The 16,448-nt window shown below is 36.8% G+C and overlaps 1 protein-coding gene across 1 annotated transcript in view; it reads right to left on the bottom strand.

Moving 5' to 3' along the window:
- The window catches only part of LOC135308921 (collagen alpha-1(XXVIII) chain-like), a 34,431-nt gene extending 18,538 nt beyond the window's left edge, over positions 1 to 15,893 (bottom strand). The window contains exons 1-17 of the mRNA XM_064434575.1: positions 15,784 to 15,893; positions 14,684 to 14,848; positions 13,288 to 13,856; positions 11,619 to 11,639; positions 10,050 to 10,109; positions 8,953 to 9,006; positions 8,831 to 8,875; positions 8,006 to 8,032; positions 7,767 to 7,811; positions 7,100 to 7,144; positions 6,425 to 6,478; positions 5,594 to 5,662; positions 4,860 to 4,928; positions 3,024 to 3,092; positions 756 to 824; positions 251 to 319; positions 97 to 165 (exon numbers count right to left, since the gene is read on the bottom strand). Of these exons, the coding sequence (XP_064290645.1) occupies positions 97 to 165; positions 251 to 319; positions 756 to 824; positions 3,024 to 3,092; positions 4,860 to 4,928; positions 5,594 to 5,662; positions 6,425 to 6,478; positions 7,100 to 7,144; positions 7,767 to 7,811; positions 8,006 to 8,032; positions 8,831 to 8,875; positions 8,953 to 9,006; positions 10,050 to 10,109; positions 11,619 to 11,639; positions 13,288 to 13,856; positions 14,684 to 14,837 (1,488 nt within the window). The 5' untranslated portion in view covers positions 14,838 to 14,848; positions 15,784 to 15,893. The remainder of the gene's footprint in view (positions 1 to 96; positions 166 to 250; positions 320 to 755; positions 825 to 3,023; positions 3,093 to 4,859; positions 4,929 to 5,593; positions 5,663 to 6,424; positions 6,479 to 7,099; positions 7,145 to 7,766; positions 7,812 to 8,005; positions 8,033 to 8,830; positions 8,876 to 8,952; positions 9,007 to 10,049; positions 10,110 to 11,618; positions 11,640 to 13,287; positions 13,857 to 14,683; positions 14,849 to 15,783) is intronic.
- Positions 15,894 to 16,448: the final 555 nt, after the last annotated feature.

Genomic DNA, 16,448 nt, shown 5'->3' on the forward strand with positions numbered 1-16,448 from the left:
TTAATGTGGATAATTATAGAGACAGACCATTTCTTGATCATGAAACATAACAGTAAAAACAGCACAGAAAATTTTTACTTCAGAAAATTCCCTAACCTTTGGTCCAGGTATCCCCTGTCCTGGTAGCCCTCTGGAGCCAGGTGGTCCTTTTGGGCCCTCCACTCCCTGAGAAGAGTAGTTAAGTAATTATTAAAAATAAAATAACCTCTGTTACTATACACTGAAGTGTGGGGTGAGGGGAAAATGATACCTTTTCTCCTTGAATTCCAATTCCAGGTAATCCAACTGATCCTGGTAAACCAGGAGGACCACACTCACCCTGGCAAACAAAGTACAGTTGCTTACTTGTGCGAAGATACAGAAACAATCTGGGACAGCTCCCATGCTAGTCAGTACATGTTGACTTCTTTTGAAGTCAGTAAAGCTGGGGATCTGATCTTTTATCTTTAACTCATGCATTTATTCCCCACTGGTTCAGTTTAAAACAACCTCTAGTCTTCTTTTTCCTTTTAAAAACTTAACTTTCACACAGAATCAGATGCTTTTTCTAACATCCTCTATTTTAATATGAGGAGATGTTAAAATGGGTTAGGAGAATTTACTGGGCATAAATCTCAACTAAATACCACATTACCTGGTGTCTTTTATGGGTTCCTTTCCCCACTGTACCATCTGTAGTATCAACCCTGTATTCCCAACATTAGATTTATTATTTACTTGCACTCCATTAATCCCCTGGTGTATTTATTGCTCACCTTTTCACCTTTTATGCTGATGCCTGGCAGTCCACGAGGGCCTTTTGGTCCCTCGAAGCCACGGTCTCCCTACATGAAAAAATAGTAAGTTGTTAACTGTGGAGACACACAGCTGTTCTCTCTGAAGTAACTAGAGACAATGTTTTCTCTGTCATAATGAAAACCAAAACGAAAAGAACCAGAGAACTGCTCCTGGATCTGTGCTCCAGGATATCAAAGAGATTATCTTTTCAAAAGAGTTTGCCCTGCAATTTGAAATTGCTGATGAAAGAGCTGAACAAGCTTCTTTTTTATCTTTCTGCCCACCTCAATTACTTAAGGTCCTGTTCTGCTTCCTCTCAAATCAATGGCAAAACCACAACTGATTTAAATGCCTGCAGGCCTGAGTATTGAGACTAACTAAAAACTGAATTCTGCTTATTTTTATCATGGGTTAATCTCATTAAAGTGTGGGTTAATCTCATTGAAGTGGGGTAATGAGGATCTGGCTCCCACTAAGCATTTGCCAGAATGAAGACCAGGTTGACTGTATTGTTGTAGAAGTCTGTTTGTAAGTGTCATTGTCTTTCTAAATGTTCATTTGCAAAACAGTGGTCTTGGGGAAAGTGCCAGTTACTAATAAAGGTAAAAATATTGTGCTTTCCTGTACTTCTTTTAATAAAACATGTAGAGGCAGATGTTAGCTTGTACAAATTGTAAAAAAATCACCCAAGACAACAAAATTATGCCCCAGACAGATATTTTTTATACTTACTAACCAATTCCATCATTTTAACTTTGACAGGAATTCATTATGAAGATTTGTATTTGAAATAACATTCTTTGCTCCTGATGCTTTAGAACATCTGCCTTCATTATCCTTTTTACTAAACTGTGAGCTTGTAGTAAAAAATCATGAAGAAAGCAACTGTAAAATTTGCTAAGATTAACAAATCACCTGTTTAAAATGTGTTTAAAACCAAAGAACTGACATGCTTGGCAACCACAGATTGGATTGGAGATACATATGGACTCTGTTGATACATGCTTGGCTCCAGGTCAGACTAGGCAGTAAAAAGTAGTACATTTTTCATAGAATGAAGAGTTCCAATAATGCTGAATTTCACTTTGATTATTTTATTCTGCCTATCCATCTCAACTGCTTAATAGTTTTGGTTAGATTATGCATTCATCTGTACTTGTTCCCAGTGTGCCCTGTTGCTGTGTTTTAGTTATTACTTGTAGTGTTTCTTCCCACACGAATTGGTATTGCAGTGGCCATTGAGTTATTTTGAAATGCATTTTCTTCAAATTGTACTTTTGTTAGTTTTCATTTATGAGATCTGCTAAGCAGATACAAGCCATCAACAATGAGGTTAAATAATTTATATAATTCATCATCATAAAATACACAGTGGATGTTTGAAGATATTATGTTGCTAGCAGCAGTTAAATTTCAACCTGGCTGACAACAGTATTGTGTTAAACAGAAATCCTAAGATTTTTAGTAAAGGGCTACTCTCAGAGAAAATCTGATTTTTAGTTGTGCTTTGCATCTGTGAAACCATTTTTATTGTTTTCTCAAGCAGAATTAGTACTTGCATAAATATGAGAAAACTGTTTAGTTGCTCATTTTGTTCGTGTACAATTTGTGTTCTCTTTGTTATTGTAACCAAAGGGCAAAGCAACAACTCAGCCTAGGAACTGGTTTTCAGTGGGCAGCAAAAGAATCTTCCAGTAATTCCATCCATGTAGGTACAACTACCACTCTCATTGCTTCCACTGGATCTGCAAATTAGTAACAGCACCTTTCTTTTCCAACAAACTGAATTCAGTCTTCTGCTAAAATGCATAAGTCAGTGGCTGAGGTATGTAAGAAGCTTAGAAGCCTGTCTTTATAATGAAGTAAAGATCTCTATAAAAGGATTAAGAAAGAAACCCAACAACAAAATGCTAAATTTTTCATCTAGGAACATTTTAATGGTATTTTATTTAAAGTCAGATGCTTGAGGCTGTTTTAAAATGATGGAATTCATTCCAGGCTTAGACCCACAAATCAAGCATCAGGTAAATTAAATATTGGCTTTATAGGCCCCAAAGGCTAGCTATGCCTACAAGTCATGTTTGGATCAAGTGAATTCCATCAAAATATATTGGATTGTTTGATGGAATATTTTAGTATTAATTTACAAGGTACTTTCTCAGATTCCTGTGCCTTCTATGGACTTGTTTTGGCATGCACTCATTTAATGGTTATGTTCTGGTCTTAGAACCCTTTGATTGTTGTACCTTTGCTCCTGGAAGCCCTTCTCCTGGTGAACCTCTTTCTCCTTGAATACCTTGTGGTCCTTGAGGCCCCTGTTAACATAAGTTTAAAATAGAACTAGAATCTGTATTAATCACTCAGATGAACAGCAGCGTATTCTATGGCATTGTCTGTTATAAGGGTATCTTCAGATGTTGGTGTAGTTATAATGTTACAAATAATGCAGTAACACGGCATTCCCAGTGAATAAGTGATGAGCATTCCTGCCTGTAGCAGTAACAATACCCTTCAGGTTACTAAGGAATCACAGATTATATAGATGAAATTTCTATTCCTTACATTTTGGAAATCTTCACTCCCTAAATTTACATTTTACAAATTCTTGCTAATCTTTATTAATGTATCAGTATAATCATGAGAAGCAGAACCAGATTAAAACCCATGCAGAGTAATGCTGACAGAGACAAAGCAGTAGAAAGATTTGACTGTAATTGGCAAAGAGAGAAATAGCATGCCCTTCTCTTTTTGAAAAAAGATCTGATAGAAGCACAAGGGGCAAATAACAAAAAAAATGCATGTCCAACACCTGTGCATATTGAGCCTGCTTCACAGTGTTTTCTTGCATTTGTTCTTTGAGGGTTTTTCCTCAGATTTATTGCTTGGGGTTACACGTACATCATAGAATGCTCGTAGATTTGTCTCTGCATAGCCTAAATATGCTTCTCCTTCTGCACAGAGCTTTAGAATATTTCCTGAGGTATAGATATTTGGATTCTATTAAGCCATTAAAAGGAACTTCTTTTGAAGCAAATAAACTTTAAATAAATAAAAGAAGCATATCTAGAATATTTTTAAAAAAATCAGAATCTCTTTTTATAGTAGTAATTTTTTTTTATCTAGGAAAGATTCACATCACAGGCACCTCTTCCCCCACAGAGTGGGTCTTTTCTCTATGGTGTTATTGAGGAGACTCTGGAAGTGTTACTGCCCTGCTTGGACTGACGGTCACCACCAGCCTTATTTGCAATGCTCTTCTCCTTGGGCTCTTCAGCAAGAACTCGCTGCTCTCCAGTGGTGTATTTTCAAGCAGGTTTGAAATCAGTCAGTTCACCTACCAAACAATGATTCTCTTTTTCATGGGAACACCTCTTATGAAATGTTTATTCCAAATTTTGCCTTGTTAATGGGGAAAAGGTATTTGTGAAAAACAGAACAAAATTTCCCTTGTGGTTGCACTAGAAATCTTTCATCCAGGTGAAGAGAAATGAGTTTAAGTCTGTTTTATTGTAAATATCTCAGTAAAAGGTGCTGCCTGATATTTAGGAAAAAAAGGACTGTAAAATTAACATGCTGGTTTTCTGAATTACCACAAAGAGATGGAGTTTACAACTGCCAGGAAAAGGAAGAGAAGGGAAAGCAGGGAGACACTTCAGAACCAAACCTGCTATAAATTCTGAAAGTCTCCTCCTCAAAGCCATGCTGATGTTAATGTTCTATTGATACTGAAAAGCAGTCGACTTCAAAGTTATCACATAGGGATTTGACACTATTAAATCTGTTAGGGGACAGATTTATTTATATATTTGTATGGTTTTACATCAGATGTTATATTTTCATATCTGTTTTGGAGATATGATAATTAGAAAAGTTAATAAATTGGAAACATTTCCAGTTTATTGAGGGAAATGAGAGTCAGACAATGTAATATGTATAAGAAATGGTAGAAATGGTAGAAGAAAGAGCTATAATTTAGCACACATTTTTACATGTGCTAAATCTTCCCCATTTTTATGGGGAAACATTGAGAATTTTTGCTTTCTGTCCTGCTTTCCTCTCACCAAATAAAAATCCAGACATACCATAAATCCTGGCTCACCAACTCCAGGTGGGCCAACAGGGCCCGGTCTTCCTGTCAAACCAGTGTCACCCTTCAAAGAAAGATGTACTTTAATACTCCTGATTTAGGTATTTATGTGTGCAGCATATAACAACTCATCAGGCATTCTGTGATTGAAATATTGGATGTAGGAGAATACAGGAACAGCAGAGAAAATCTGAGTGTTCTCAGAGTTGTACACCACACAAGGCCCAGCAGGCATTGAACTGGGACAGTTTCACAGCTTTAGGGGAGGTCAGTTCTGCATTTGAGGGAGGACAATTTTGAATCTAAAAAATTAATTATTCCCTTCATGCACTCAGTCATATATCACTTACTGTCCTTTCCCAAGAAGTCAGTATTTCTATCATGGAGTTTCTGTTCTTTTTATGCCCATCATCTAAACCAACAAACCTGTTTTGCACAGATTAATTTCTGTTTAAGACTACAAATGTGTTTTTACCTAACCATAGCTTTCTTGGGTTGAGTTTATGTCAAGCATAACAACTACTATAAAAAATCCTTTAAAGTATATACTTAAAATGTACTTTTTGTTTGCAACTGTTTCTAAACAGTTTTGATAACATACAAAATACATTTCCGGTACCACAAAACCAGCATTTACAGTCTTGAATTCTCTTGTGAATCAGGAAGCCTATTAGCTGTCTTGATCCTTGTCCTACAATACATGCAATGCAGAAGATGAGATTTTTGTACCTTTGGGCCTGGCAGTCCTATTCCAGTCTCTCCAGGCAAGCCAGGTGGCCCAGGGAGACCTCTTTCACCCTTTCAAAGAATGGAAAGAAAACGACTTTGCTTATAAATTAGTATCTAGGAAAATCAGTTTAACTCACATTGTAGATTAATTTTTAGTGCATCCTGAATTTCCGCCCATTGGAATTGTCTTACACAGTGCTTCATCTGTTCATTCTTTCAAACTTCAAAATTCCCTTGTGATGATTCCTCTCATATAAAGATAAGAGATTAAACAAAAGGAAAAATGTTTCATATCATGTAAATTTTGACACTCAACTGTTCTGTGTGTCACTATTGGCCAGTTGGTGCAAAGAAGATATCAAGACAGATAACAAATAATGTTCCTTATACACTTATTTTCAAGTTTTTCTTCAGGACAATATTCCTTTTGAACTACAGAATTCTTCTTGAGAATGTTCAGTTTCAGGAAAAGGCTTGATTTGAGATGCCAAACAGAATTCCTGTTTGTCACTTAGGGAAAAAAAAGTTTTAAACTGAAAACTGAAGAAGGGCAATGCTAAGTAGTATTCTGTGACTCTACCATATTTTGACTGTTGATTAATAAAGATGAGATTGTGATTTGGACCTGAATTCAATACAAAGAGCAAAGTAATAAATACCTTTCTTAAGAGCCTTGTAGAATACAAAAAGTACACACTTTGCTATCTGTGTCAAGTTAAACTCTATCCACTACAAGAAGGGTATAGAATGTAAGGATAAAATAATAATTGTTGTGAGGCTATATTAATACCTTTTAACATTAATAAAGAGAAGAAATAGAGCAGTTCTTGCCTTTGCTCCTGGCAGGCCTTCAGGCCCTTGATCTCCAGATTGTCCTTGCAGACCCTATTAAAACAGGAGTGGTTTCAATGAGATTTTTCAAGCAATCATAAAAATGGCAGCTTGAAAAACAATCTATTATTTGCTGATGTCTGCATAAAAATAAGAGTTTGAATCATAGCAGAACTGAAGCTTTGCTTTGTGATGCATGTATGTTTTTAGTTTCTCAACCCAGTAGGAGTTGGTTCTGGTGTCTGGGAGAGAAATTGGCTCTCCCTTTTTTTGAATACAATTAAAGGTAATCTACAGTCAAGATCTACTGAAACATCTATGATGGGCTAAGCTTCTTAGCCATTAGTCTGAGACTATTGGGATGATAAGAGACTAAATATTCTTCATGTACTTCTTGAGGAAATGAAATAGTTGAGACGCTGAAAGAGAAATTAGTGATTCTGGTTTTTATGGAAATGTATTTTCATACATTTCATATAAGGATGATTTATTTGTCTAGATTTCTTCTCCAAATTCTTATTAATTTTGGTGTTTAAGAAGATTTTGGGTGCCTTGAACACAGCAACTCAAAAGATTCCATGTCAGTAGAGGTATGATATTATTTCAGATCTTTGAATCCCAGAGAACCAGGTATTGTTGTTTTCATAGTTAGTTTTTCTTTTTTTTTTCTTTTACCTGTATCCCTCTTACTCCTCTGGGACCTACTGGACCTTCAGGGCCCTGAAAGATAAGTGAAAAAAATTATATATTTCTGTATATTTAGATTTTGTCAAAACCACTTTTAGGTAACTTTTTACTAAGGTATCTTATTTAGATATCTTTACATTAAAATTGAAACTAAATTTAAGAGAAGTTCAGCAGCCACAAAGTATTAAGTAAATATTTTAAAATGAAAATACAGTGTAATGATGAACAGAGTTCATTATCAAGGACCAGTAATCCAGGATTAAACTCTATTTGCTCTATTTGAAATATTTAAAGCAATTATGCACTAAATTTTAAATTGGAGTAAGAAATCTTTTTTCATTTTTATGCCTCATTACCTTTGCTTACTATTTCAAGCCTTCCGCCTCTGTTAAAGTAGAGTTTTAGCATTGTTTTAAACAGACTCAGCCTTGGGCCATAAAAGGGATCATATGAAAATGTAGGAAGAGCTCAGAAAATCAGTAAAAATGGTGTCCTTGCTCACTACATATTTCAAAACTGTCAGATGTCAATTTCCCTCAGCCTTAGAACTAATATATGCCTTAAATCTATCACCATGGCTGTTATTCAGGGAATTGTATTTTTTTTGTGGTTTAACTGTGTTTCTTGGAAACATAACAACTTTATGGCTACTTACTCTGTCTCCTTTTATTCCTGGGATTCCACATTCACCTCTTTCACCCTGGAAAGGAATAGGAATAAATACTTATGAGTTACATTGGCATATCATCCTTATTCTCTAGGTGCTTTAGTTGAAAACCTAAATGTTATTCTATTCAAGACATATTATAGCAACTGTGCTGTCAGTTCAATGCATCACTATATATCATAAATAACAACAAAGATGTAGGCATCAATTCTGACTAAAAGAAGTACCTTCTCTCCTTTATATCCAGATTTCCCCTGGGAAAACAAAAAAGTAAAGCAGGTTGTGATGCTATATAACCCAAAAGTAGGAACATGAGTATTGGCATGCTTAATATTCTATTCTCTTCAGAAAAATAGTTATTCAAATAGAAAAGATTACTCTGATAAATATGGCAATATTATTTGAAATACTGTGCTTTTTAGTCATGGCAGATGCTGTTGTATGGGTAAATAAATTGTTTTAATGTGTCATTTTAGACTGGGATTCTGGTGATGTAAAAGCAGATCAAGTAAAGTTGATATTTCTGTCTTAGTGAAAAACATGATAAAATAAAAAAAAACCAAGACAAAGATACTAATTAAAGAGGATATACTGAATAAATAAGAAAGCATAAAATAGAGGAATTCATATGTGAATATATTCAGAATTATGCACTAAGAGACTGGTCCTACACTTACTCCCTATATGTATTTCATTCAAATTTTTCACTGCTGTTATACACAGGGTCCTTTATTTCTCAGATTTAAATAAACCCAGAATGATGCAGGCAGAGTGTAAATTTCTGTAATGTTCTTAGATTATCACATCAGAGCATTTCATTGTTTTGGAGGTACTATGTATTATTGGAGAGTATTTTCTAGATCACACATAGAAAGAGGAATTATCCTTTTCATTAAGCAATGAGAATGTTTGCAGTTCTTCTAACATTAATGAATCATGAGATGGTAAACCAGAATTGAAATTTGTTCTTATAACAATAAAAAAAAAAAGGTGGTATTTTGCTTTAAAGGAACACTGCTCACTGGAGAAGGAGAAAAAAAAGTATTTTTTACCTCTATTCCATCTTGTCCTGGAATTCCATTAAGACCTGGTTCCCCCTATGAATAATTCAACATCAAGATCAGTGAAATAAGGACAAGACAGATCTTTCTACTAAATCTGAAAAACCAATCACCTTTGCTCCTTTCAGGCCTGGAGCTCCATCATCCCCAGTGCGACCCTTTTTACCCTGGAAACAACAAAATACAATTCTTATGATATATGTTAATAAACATAATTTTGTTTTACAATATATATGCTATTTTCTGAACAAAATTAGTTTGTTCAGTTCTTCTCTGAGGTAAAGAGGTGATCAGCTGTTTTTTAACTACCCAGCTTGCTAAGGGGATGTTTAGTTTTCTTCTCAACCCTTTGGAGTGTATGCTTCTGTGTAAGCAATACTGGCACTTTCCAAGTAAAGACAGCAGATGTTAACCCAAACAAAACTATTGTTTGCACACAGTCGAGGGTACATTTTCAGTTCAAGTGCATTGTACTGTGGTGCATAAACCCAGGGTGTCTTTCTGTTTGTGTATGTATAGGATATTCGGGTCAAAAGGATAAAGATGGGCAAATTCAGTGTTCTCTTTCAAGCTCTGACACTGTCCCTTCACCTTGAGCAAGGGCTATAAGGTACGATAGTGCTTTTAGTTCAGTGTCAGGGGTATAATGTCATATTATTCAGTTCTTTTCCAAATGTAAGCCCTTCAGTTTAGATCACCAAGCCTTGTATGAAGCAACCCCCTAGATTTGCTAAGGGATCCTATTTGTAAGAATATTCTGAAAGAAGTCCAGTCCACTTTATTCTTGTCTCAGTTGTTCCTAATGCTTCAGTATTTTGCTCTCTCTCTTACTTTCAAAGAGCTTTTTGGATATTAATGTTTGATTTGAGGCTAGTTAGATCCATCTGCTTGTGTCTGATTGCAACAGGAAAGGTGTTCCTTTCTCCCTTTCATAATGCTGTGGCTCAAAGGAGAACCTCACTGGACCACACTGTTCCTCCTCCTGTCTGTCCCCACACAGAGGGAGTGTCTCAGGCATTCTCAGGTCTCTGTGCACTTCCTGCTGCTGTGGCATCTTCATGCAATGTAGCCATGGGGGAGTATGTATTGACCCTTGAACTTCTGTTGTCTCAGGATTTGGGTTCAAACAATTTCTTTTAAAAATTTTAAGAGTGAATTACATTTTAACTTATACTGTATATCAGTTATTTGAGAAATGACAGCTACTTACGGCAGGACCAGGAAGGCCTCTTTCCCCCTTCTCACAGTTACATGTGTCAACCTGGGGACACTTTGAATGAAAATAGTACAAATCAGCACATTTTAATGGAAGAGATAGAAAACACACAGACACCCTTTAAGTTACTGTATGGCTAGTTTAAATACACCTGTAATGAGCAGCAATTATATTTACCTGTTTTACAGAAATCTTTTAACTATCAGCTTACAGCTCATCCAGAATGTGGCCTCCTATACTCCATCCAAAATTTTGTATCATTCCTACTCCTAAAATTTCAATAATCTTGATAATGGCTTTACCTCTAAACTCTTCACAAGGTCAGTTTATGGGTATGCTGTGTCTGTTTTGTTTTCATTACTAGGCACTGTAGAAATAGCCAAGAAGATGAAGTAAAAAAGCATCTTACATCCCTTTACTTAATTCCATTGCATGCAGGATAGTTCATAGTTTAGGTATAGCTAGATCTATAAACAAAATATGTATGGATATATGCTTTTAGTTAATGCAACTCATTATAACACTATTATCTTTCTTTCTCATCTGTCATCTCTACCATTGGGTGTTGCAGTCAAACATCATTATGGTATGTATTTATGTGCTTTTTAAGATCTTTTTGAAACTTTAAGATCATTACATAAATGCATAGTTATCACAGATACTGGAATTGTTTTTGAAGGAGGGATAAGGAATGTAATTTTTATTTTAGGTTTAGTTATTTGTTAAACCTCTGTTCATCTTGAAGATGTCTATAAGTGAAGGCTTCAAATATCATTCTTATCTGAATATCCATATTAGTCATAATATGTTTTCTAAGGCTAACATTGTGTGTCTTATTACTTCTATATTGATGGAAAAAAATCAACATGTCACTGGAAATGAGTGAAAAATTAAATATTTGAAAGTTTTGCGAACACTCACAATATTTAGCAGTTTGCTTTAGCTGCTTAGGAGAACATTCTTTTGTCTGAGATAACTGTGCCTTAAATAGCACTAAGATCTTTAAAAGGAAAACTAATTTTATTGCCCACAAAATGCCAGCCAGACCTGTCAATGCCTGCAGTCAGGGTGACACAGCACGGACAAACTGGAAAACGCAGTGGTGGGGCTTTGCTATCTTACCCTTTTTAAACCCTCCCACATAAGAAGAGGGTTAAGGGTTAGAACTACTCTGTCTTCAGCTCTGCATCATGTTTTCTTTTTCACTGAGTCTGTCAGAGGACATGTCAAGATGTATCAGCAAATTCTTGCAAGCCTGAATACTCACACATTGTTTGTTTTTTTGAAAATACTTTAGGTTAGCAACTTACATTAGTAGTTAGGAAATTAATAAATTATTAATTACTAAATACATTAGTAAATTACCTTAGGATAGCAAATTAAAGCTCTGTCCTGCAAATTCAAAAACATGTTTAACTTGAAGACAATCCCATTACACTCACCATTTAACCAGCTCCCTGAGCTGACAGTTGTCCTGAATTATGTTTCCATATAATTGTAAATATCTGTATTAAGCAGTAAGTCTGCACAGGAAAAAAAACCTTAAAACCTTAAAATATTTACCTCTTCCTCAGACAGGTCTTTCTGTAAAAGACAGATATTGAAAACAACATTAGAAACTTAAAGACTTAGTCCAACTCTACAGAAAAGACACTGCAGAATGTGAAAATAAATAGATCCAGCAACTAGCTAATTCAAATTAATATATTGACTAACATTTAATTAAATTTTAATTTCTAAGAAGCATTCTAGCAATCTCTCCATTCTAAAAAAATAATTTAAATATTTTCAATTCTTATTATAGATTGCTGACTGAAATCACTGACTCTCCATATCCAGCCATAATTTTCTAAAATTACAATAGTAAACAGGTTAGCTACATATATGGGAACAATGCACCCACAAACTGCTTTTTTTACAATCTGCTGAATGGCAGCTGCTCTATAGTAGGAGTGAAGGATGAATGTTCTACACTTGGAAAATCAGAAGCTCTTGTATTCATACTGTTAAGCACACACAAAATGAGAGCAGGAAGAGCACCCTAGAAAAGATTTGACTTTGCCAATGATCACATAAAGTTATCATCATTGATTTAGCTGTTATTGTTGAGAAGATCTGAGTAGAGCTGAGACACCCTCATGCAATGCATTCCTCCCACTTTGCACAACTAATGCAAGTCTCTTGAGAGGACATAAATGTGTTGATGAGCAGCAATGCAATACAGTTCTCTAAAATTCTCATCTATACACGTATAGTTATGACAAAGCCATTATTTAAACCAAACAGCAGCCATGTTATTGAAAAAAGGCACCTGAGGATGACTGCCTGTTTAGACGAGGTGAAATAAATTGTGTTTTGTTACTTGAGAGGTGATTACTGTGACACAGAAAGCAGGGATAGTACCAGAGAAGATGGGAAGTCTGTTCTTCAGGGCACCAATGCAAAGTAGCAGGCTGTCAAAGTGAAGGACAGGGAGACACAAAAACCAGCACAGGTGCACGTTCCAGGCCTGTGTGAGATCACTTTGGTGTCCATTTCATTGCAGAAGTCTCCCGGTTGTTATTCATAATTCTAGTTTATATCGCTGTGCATGCTCAGATAAGGACTCCATCCACAGCTTGTGTCACCAGGGTTATAGGCTAGAATATGGCTGTATTCTCCATACTTGGCAGGGAATGTTTTTTATATATTAAGTTTAAATGGAGAAGAAAGGCATCCAAACAAAACTTCAAGCTCAATTTACATATGTCCTCTTGATTATCCATGGAAATTTAAAGATGTCTATCACCAAGTTCAAATTTTATCTAAATCAAACTATCTCCATGGTCTGCAAATTTATTTTCACTTCTTCAAAGCTGCACCTTTTTCTGATACAAAAGGCAGCTTCACTTTCCTACATGCTACAGAATAAAGTACTAGGATGTAAAAAAAAGGGTTTTTTTAAGAGAACAGATTTGAAATACCCTTCTTAGGAGGAAAAACAAAGATAAAAATAATGTTTAAATTGAATTCAATTTGCAGTGTCAAATATTTTTGATTACAAGATCTGAATAGTGGGAAGAGAAATGACTGTATTTTGGCACAGTGATCTCATTAATAATTGGGCTACTTTAACATGTAAAATGTACAAGTTTCTTCAATGGTATATTGAAGAATTGTATTTTCAAAATATTGGAAAAAAAAAGATTTACTTATGTTCCTAACACTATTTCAAATTCTTTCTCATACATACCATTTCTTTGAGAACCTTCTCCACAATTCCTTTCTCCTGGAGGTTGAAAACGAACCTGGATGCTGGGACACTGGCCAGGAGCCGGAGCTTGGCAGCATTGCTAACCTCCTCAGCCACTCTAGTCATTCCCATTGTGAAAAATACAATTCCTTGGTGTTTAGCATCAGCTGTAGCTGCAAAAATATCCGGGTTTCTTGGATGATCCACTCCATCAGTGAAAAGCACGGCTACTTTGACACTACCCAAAGTCCCTTCAGCCATGTAGAGCTGGGTAAGGTTAGTTATGGCATAAGTTGTGTAGGTGCCATGACCTATGTGGGCGATGGGAGCAATGTGGGATTTGAATGCTTCAGGACCTTTCCAGTCATGGAAAGTTTGCTCTATGAAAACAGTGCTGCTGTACTGAAGTAAGGCCATCCTCCAGCGCAGGGTACGTCCAGAGCTAAGCTGCAGACTTTTCATTCTGTCTACTGTTTGCAGTACAAATCTTTTCTGTTGTTCATGATTATAGTCCTTAGCACTTTCGGAGCTGTCCAGTAAAAAAGCAATTTCCAGAATGCAATCTTCATCTAGAATAAATAGGTATGTAGGTGAGTGGAGCGACTTCATACTAAATCTCATTCTACCCTTACATGTATTTTAGGGTTGAAGAGTGGGATTGAAAAAATGGAAACTTTTGATGACATCTGTGTTCACAGGTGTGAGCCCTTCATGAAGACAGAGCTGACAGAGGCTGAGGGATTTGCTCCAGAACAGATGCCCCAAGGAATAAAAAACTGAAGGTGTGTTGATGTCATGTAGTATAAAATGAGAAATACTGTAGTGGTTTTTAAATTTCATTCTGTCATCTTGCCTGGTATTTCACTGTATATCCTACTGACATAGGTGAAAGTGATGTATAAGAAAATGAGGCTTACTGAACAAGACACTGGAATGTGATTTGACAGAGCTGGATTTTGAGTGAGTGAGTGAGTGAGTGAGTGAGTGAGTGAGTGAGTGAGTGAGTGTTAGTACTGTTCCTAGTACTAAAACTTGCATCCAGTGACAAAAATTTCCAAAAGCAGATTCTGTAGAGTATTAATTTTCTGAAATACTGATGACATTACTTCTATGAAAATAGTTATATGGACTGTTATTCTTATGACAGTAAGAGGCTCTCAGCCACATCATAACAAAATACAGATGCTATCTCCTTTTCTGAAATACACAAAAAGGGAGGGAAAAGATGGGAGTAAAAAGATAAAAGTGCAAAAGTAAGGGATGTACCTTACTACAAGTAGGATGAGGCACACCTGGCTGATTATAAGCATCTAGAAGGCAAATTAACCATATACTACAGAATCCAAATAAATCAGGATGTTTAAAATCACATTTGTTTTAAAATTACAATATTCACCTTGATCACTTGAGCTGGGATATTTTTCTACAATATTTGACAGAATGTGCTTAGGTTTTGATCTTCTCAATCCATATATCTTCTCTTCCCTGAGATTTTCTGCTAAAAATTGTTCAAGTATCCACAAAAGCCACCAGAATCTGAGGAACATCATTTGTTTGTTTCCTAAACAACACAAATACAGAAGCACAGCAGTACAAGGATGATAAAACATTATTCAATTTTGCTTCAACAGGTTGCTTAGCAGTCTTGTATTTTAAACTAACATCCCTAAAAACAAGCTGATTTTGCTTTCTTTGGGTAAAATCTTTCCAAAACCACACTATAAATAATAAATAGAGACATACTGGAATGATTTTCAGGCATGGTGCATATCGTTCTAGCATGTGACACACTGGAGACAGACTTTTACAAACACACTTCAGTTCTCACTCATAGCATGGTATTGTTTGTACAAGCCATGGCTGTACCCATGTGGATGCACTGTGAACCCCAAGTGTAATTCACAGGGGTGTTTTTTTTTAAACCTGCTTTTTTCATGGCTGACATGCAGAGAAGGAGGTACTGAAGCAAACCTCAGTTTTTCCCTGTTCTCTTTACTTAAGAACTGATTGCTGTGCACATTTCTCCCTGCTATCCCAGTCCCCAGGCCTCCATAGGGTCTCCCCTATGGAGAACAGTCATGGCCTGAGGGTGCTGTCAAGGCATGAATGTACCTGCTGTGCAATCCTAGGGACATGGGCCTGGAGTGCTGAGCCTAGGCTCAACAGCTACCTACTGATAGGAATTTTTCCTTCAGAAGGGATTATACCAGTTTGTCCTGGTCTCACATGCACACCCAAAGTAGCTCACAGCCTGCTCAGGGTCTGATAAATCATTCCTGCTGCACTTCGGATTCATTGCCATCCCCCTGGCAATGAATGTGCATACCAAGAGGGCAGTTTGGTGGCAGGAATGAACCTCCCAGGACTGAGCATAAGTCATCTGACTCATAAAATTCCCTAACACAGCCTTGTCTGCAGGGTTTCTTGGCTTCTTATAGTTTAGGGTGGGAATTCCTGTGCCCACAGACACAGGCATAGAGGGCAGGGGGTCCTTACCTCAATGCTCCTAAGCAAAAGGCTGTGCAGGGATGCAGGATGCTGCTCTGGGCTCGCTGGCAGCTGCGTTGCCCTCCCTGTGATGGGTGCTCTGTGAGGAAAGGAGGGAGAAGCCGGGCGACGAGCTCGTGTGAGGATCGGTGTCGTATGTCAGGAGGGGCCAGCAGAAACGAGTAAGGCAAAGAGCAGCAATCCTGGTTCCCCCTCCTCCGCACCCACCCGCTCCTCTCCTCCCCCCGAGGCTATGCATGTACATTCTAGGTTTAGCCCCCACAGCCGTTTACACACAAAAATGCTCATCCCTAACTGGGAGATGAATAGAAGAGGGCTGTTCTTACCCCAACACACTTCCCTACACACCCGCCCAGCCCTGTTCACTCTCTTCTCCCATCACTACTATACACACTTTACCCTCATACTTTTGACATCTCTCATGCTTGACTAGACAGCTTTTTGTAATGGGCATCATGTTGTCAACATCATCTTAGCAATTGATGGCTGTTGGATCCCTTTCAAACCTAAAAGATCTCCTCATAATGAGTGCTTACTGTTAACTACTGAACTAAAAAGATATTTACTGTCCCATGAACTTGGCCAACTTAAATTTCAGTTCCCGGTGAAACTGTTCAGGATGAGGTGGTCAAAAAAAGCAGACCAGTCTGAAA

Source organism: Passer domesticus, chromosome 10 (assembly GCF_036417665.1).
Source record: "Passer domesticus isolate bPasDom1 chromosome 10, bPasDom1.hap1, whole genome shotgun sequence".
Classification (NCBI taxonomy): Eukaryota; Metazoa; Chordata; class Aves; order Passeriformes; family Passeridae; genus Passer; species Passer domesticus.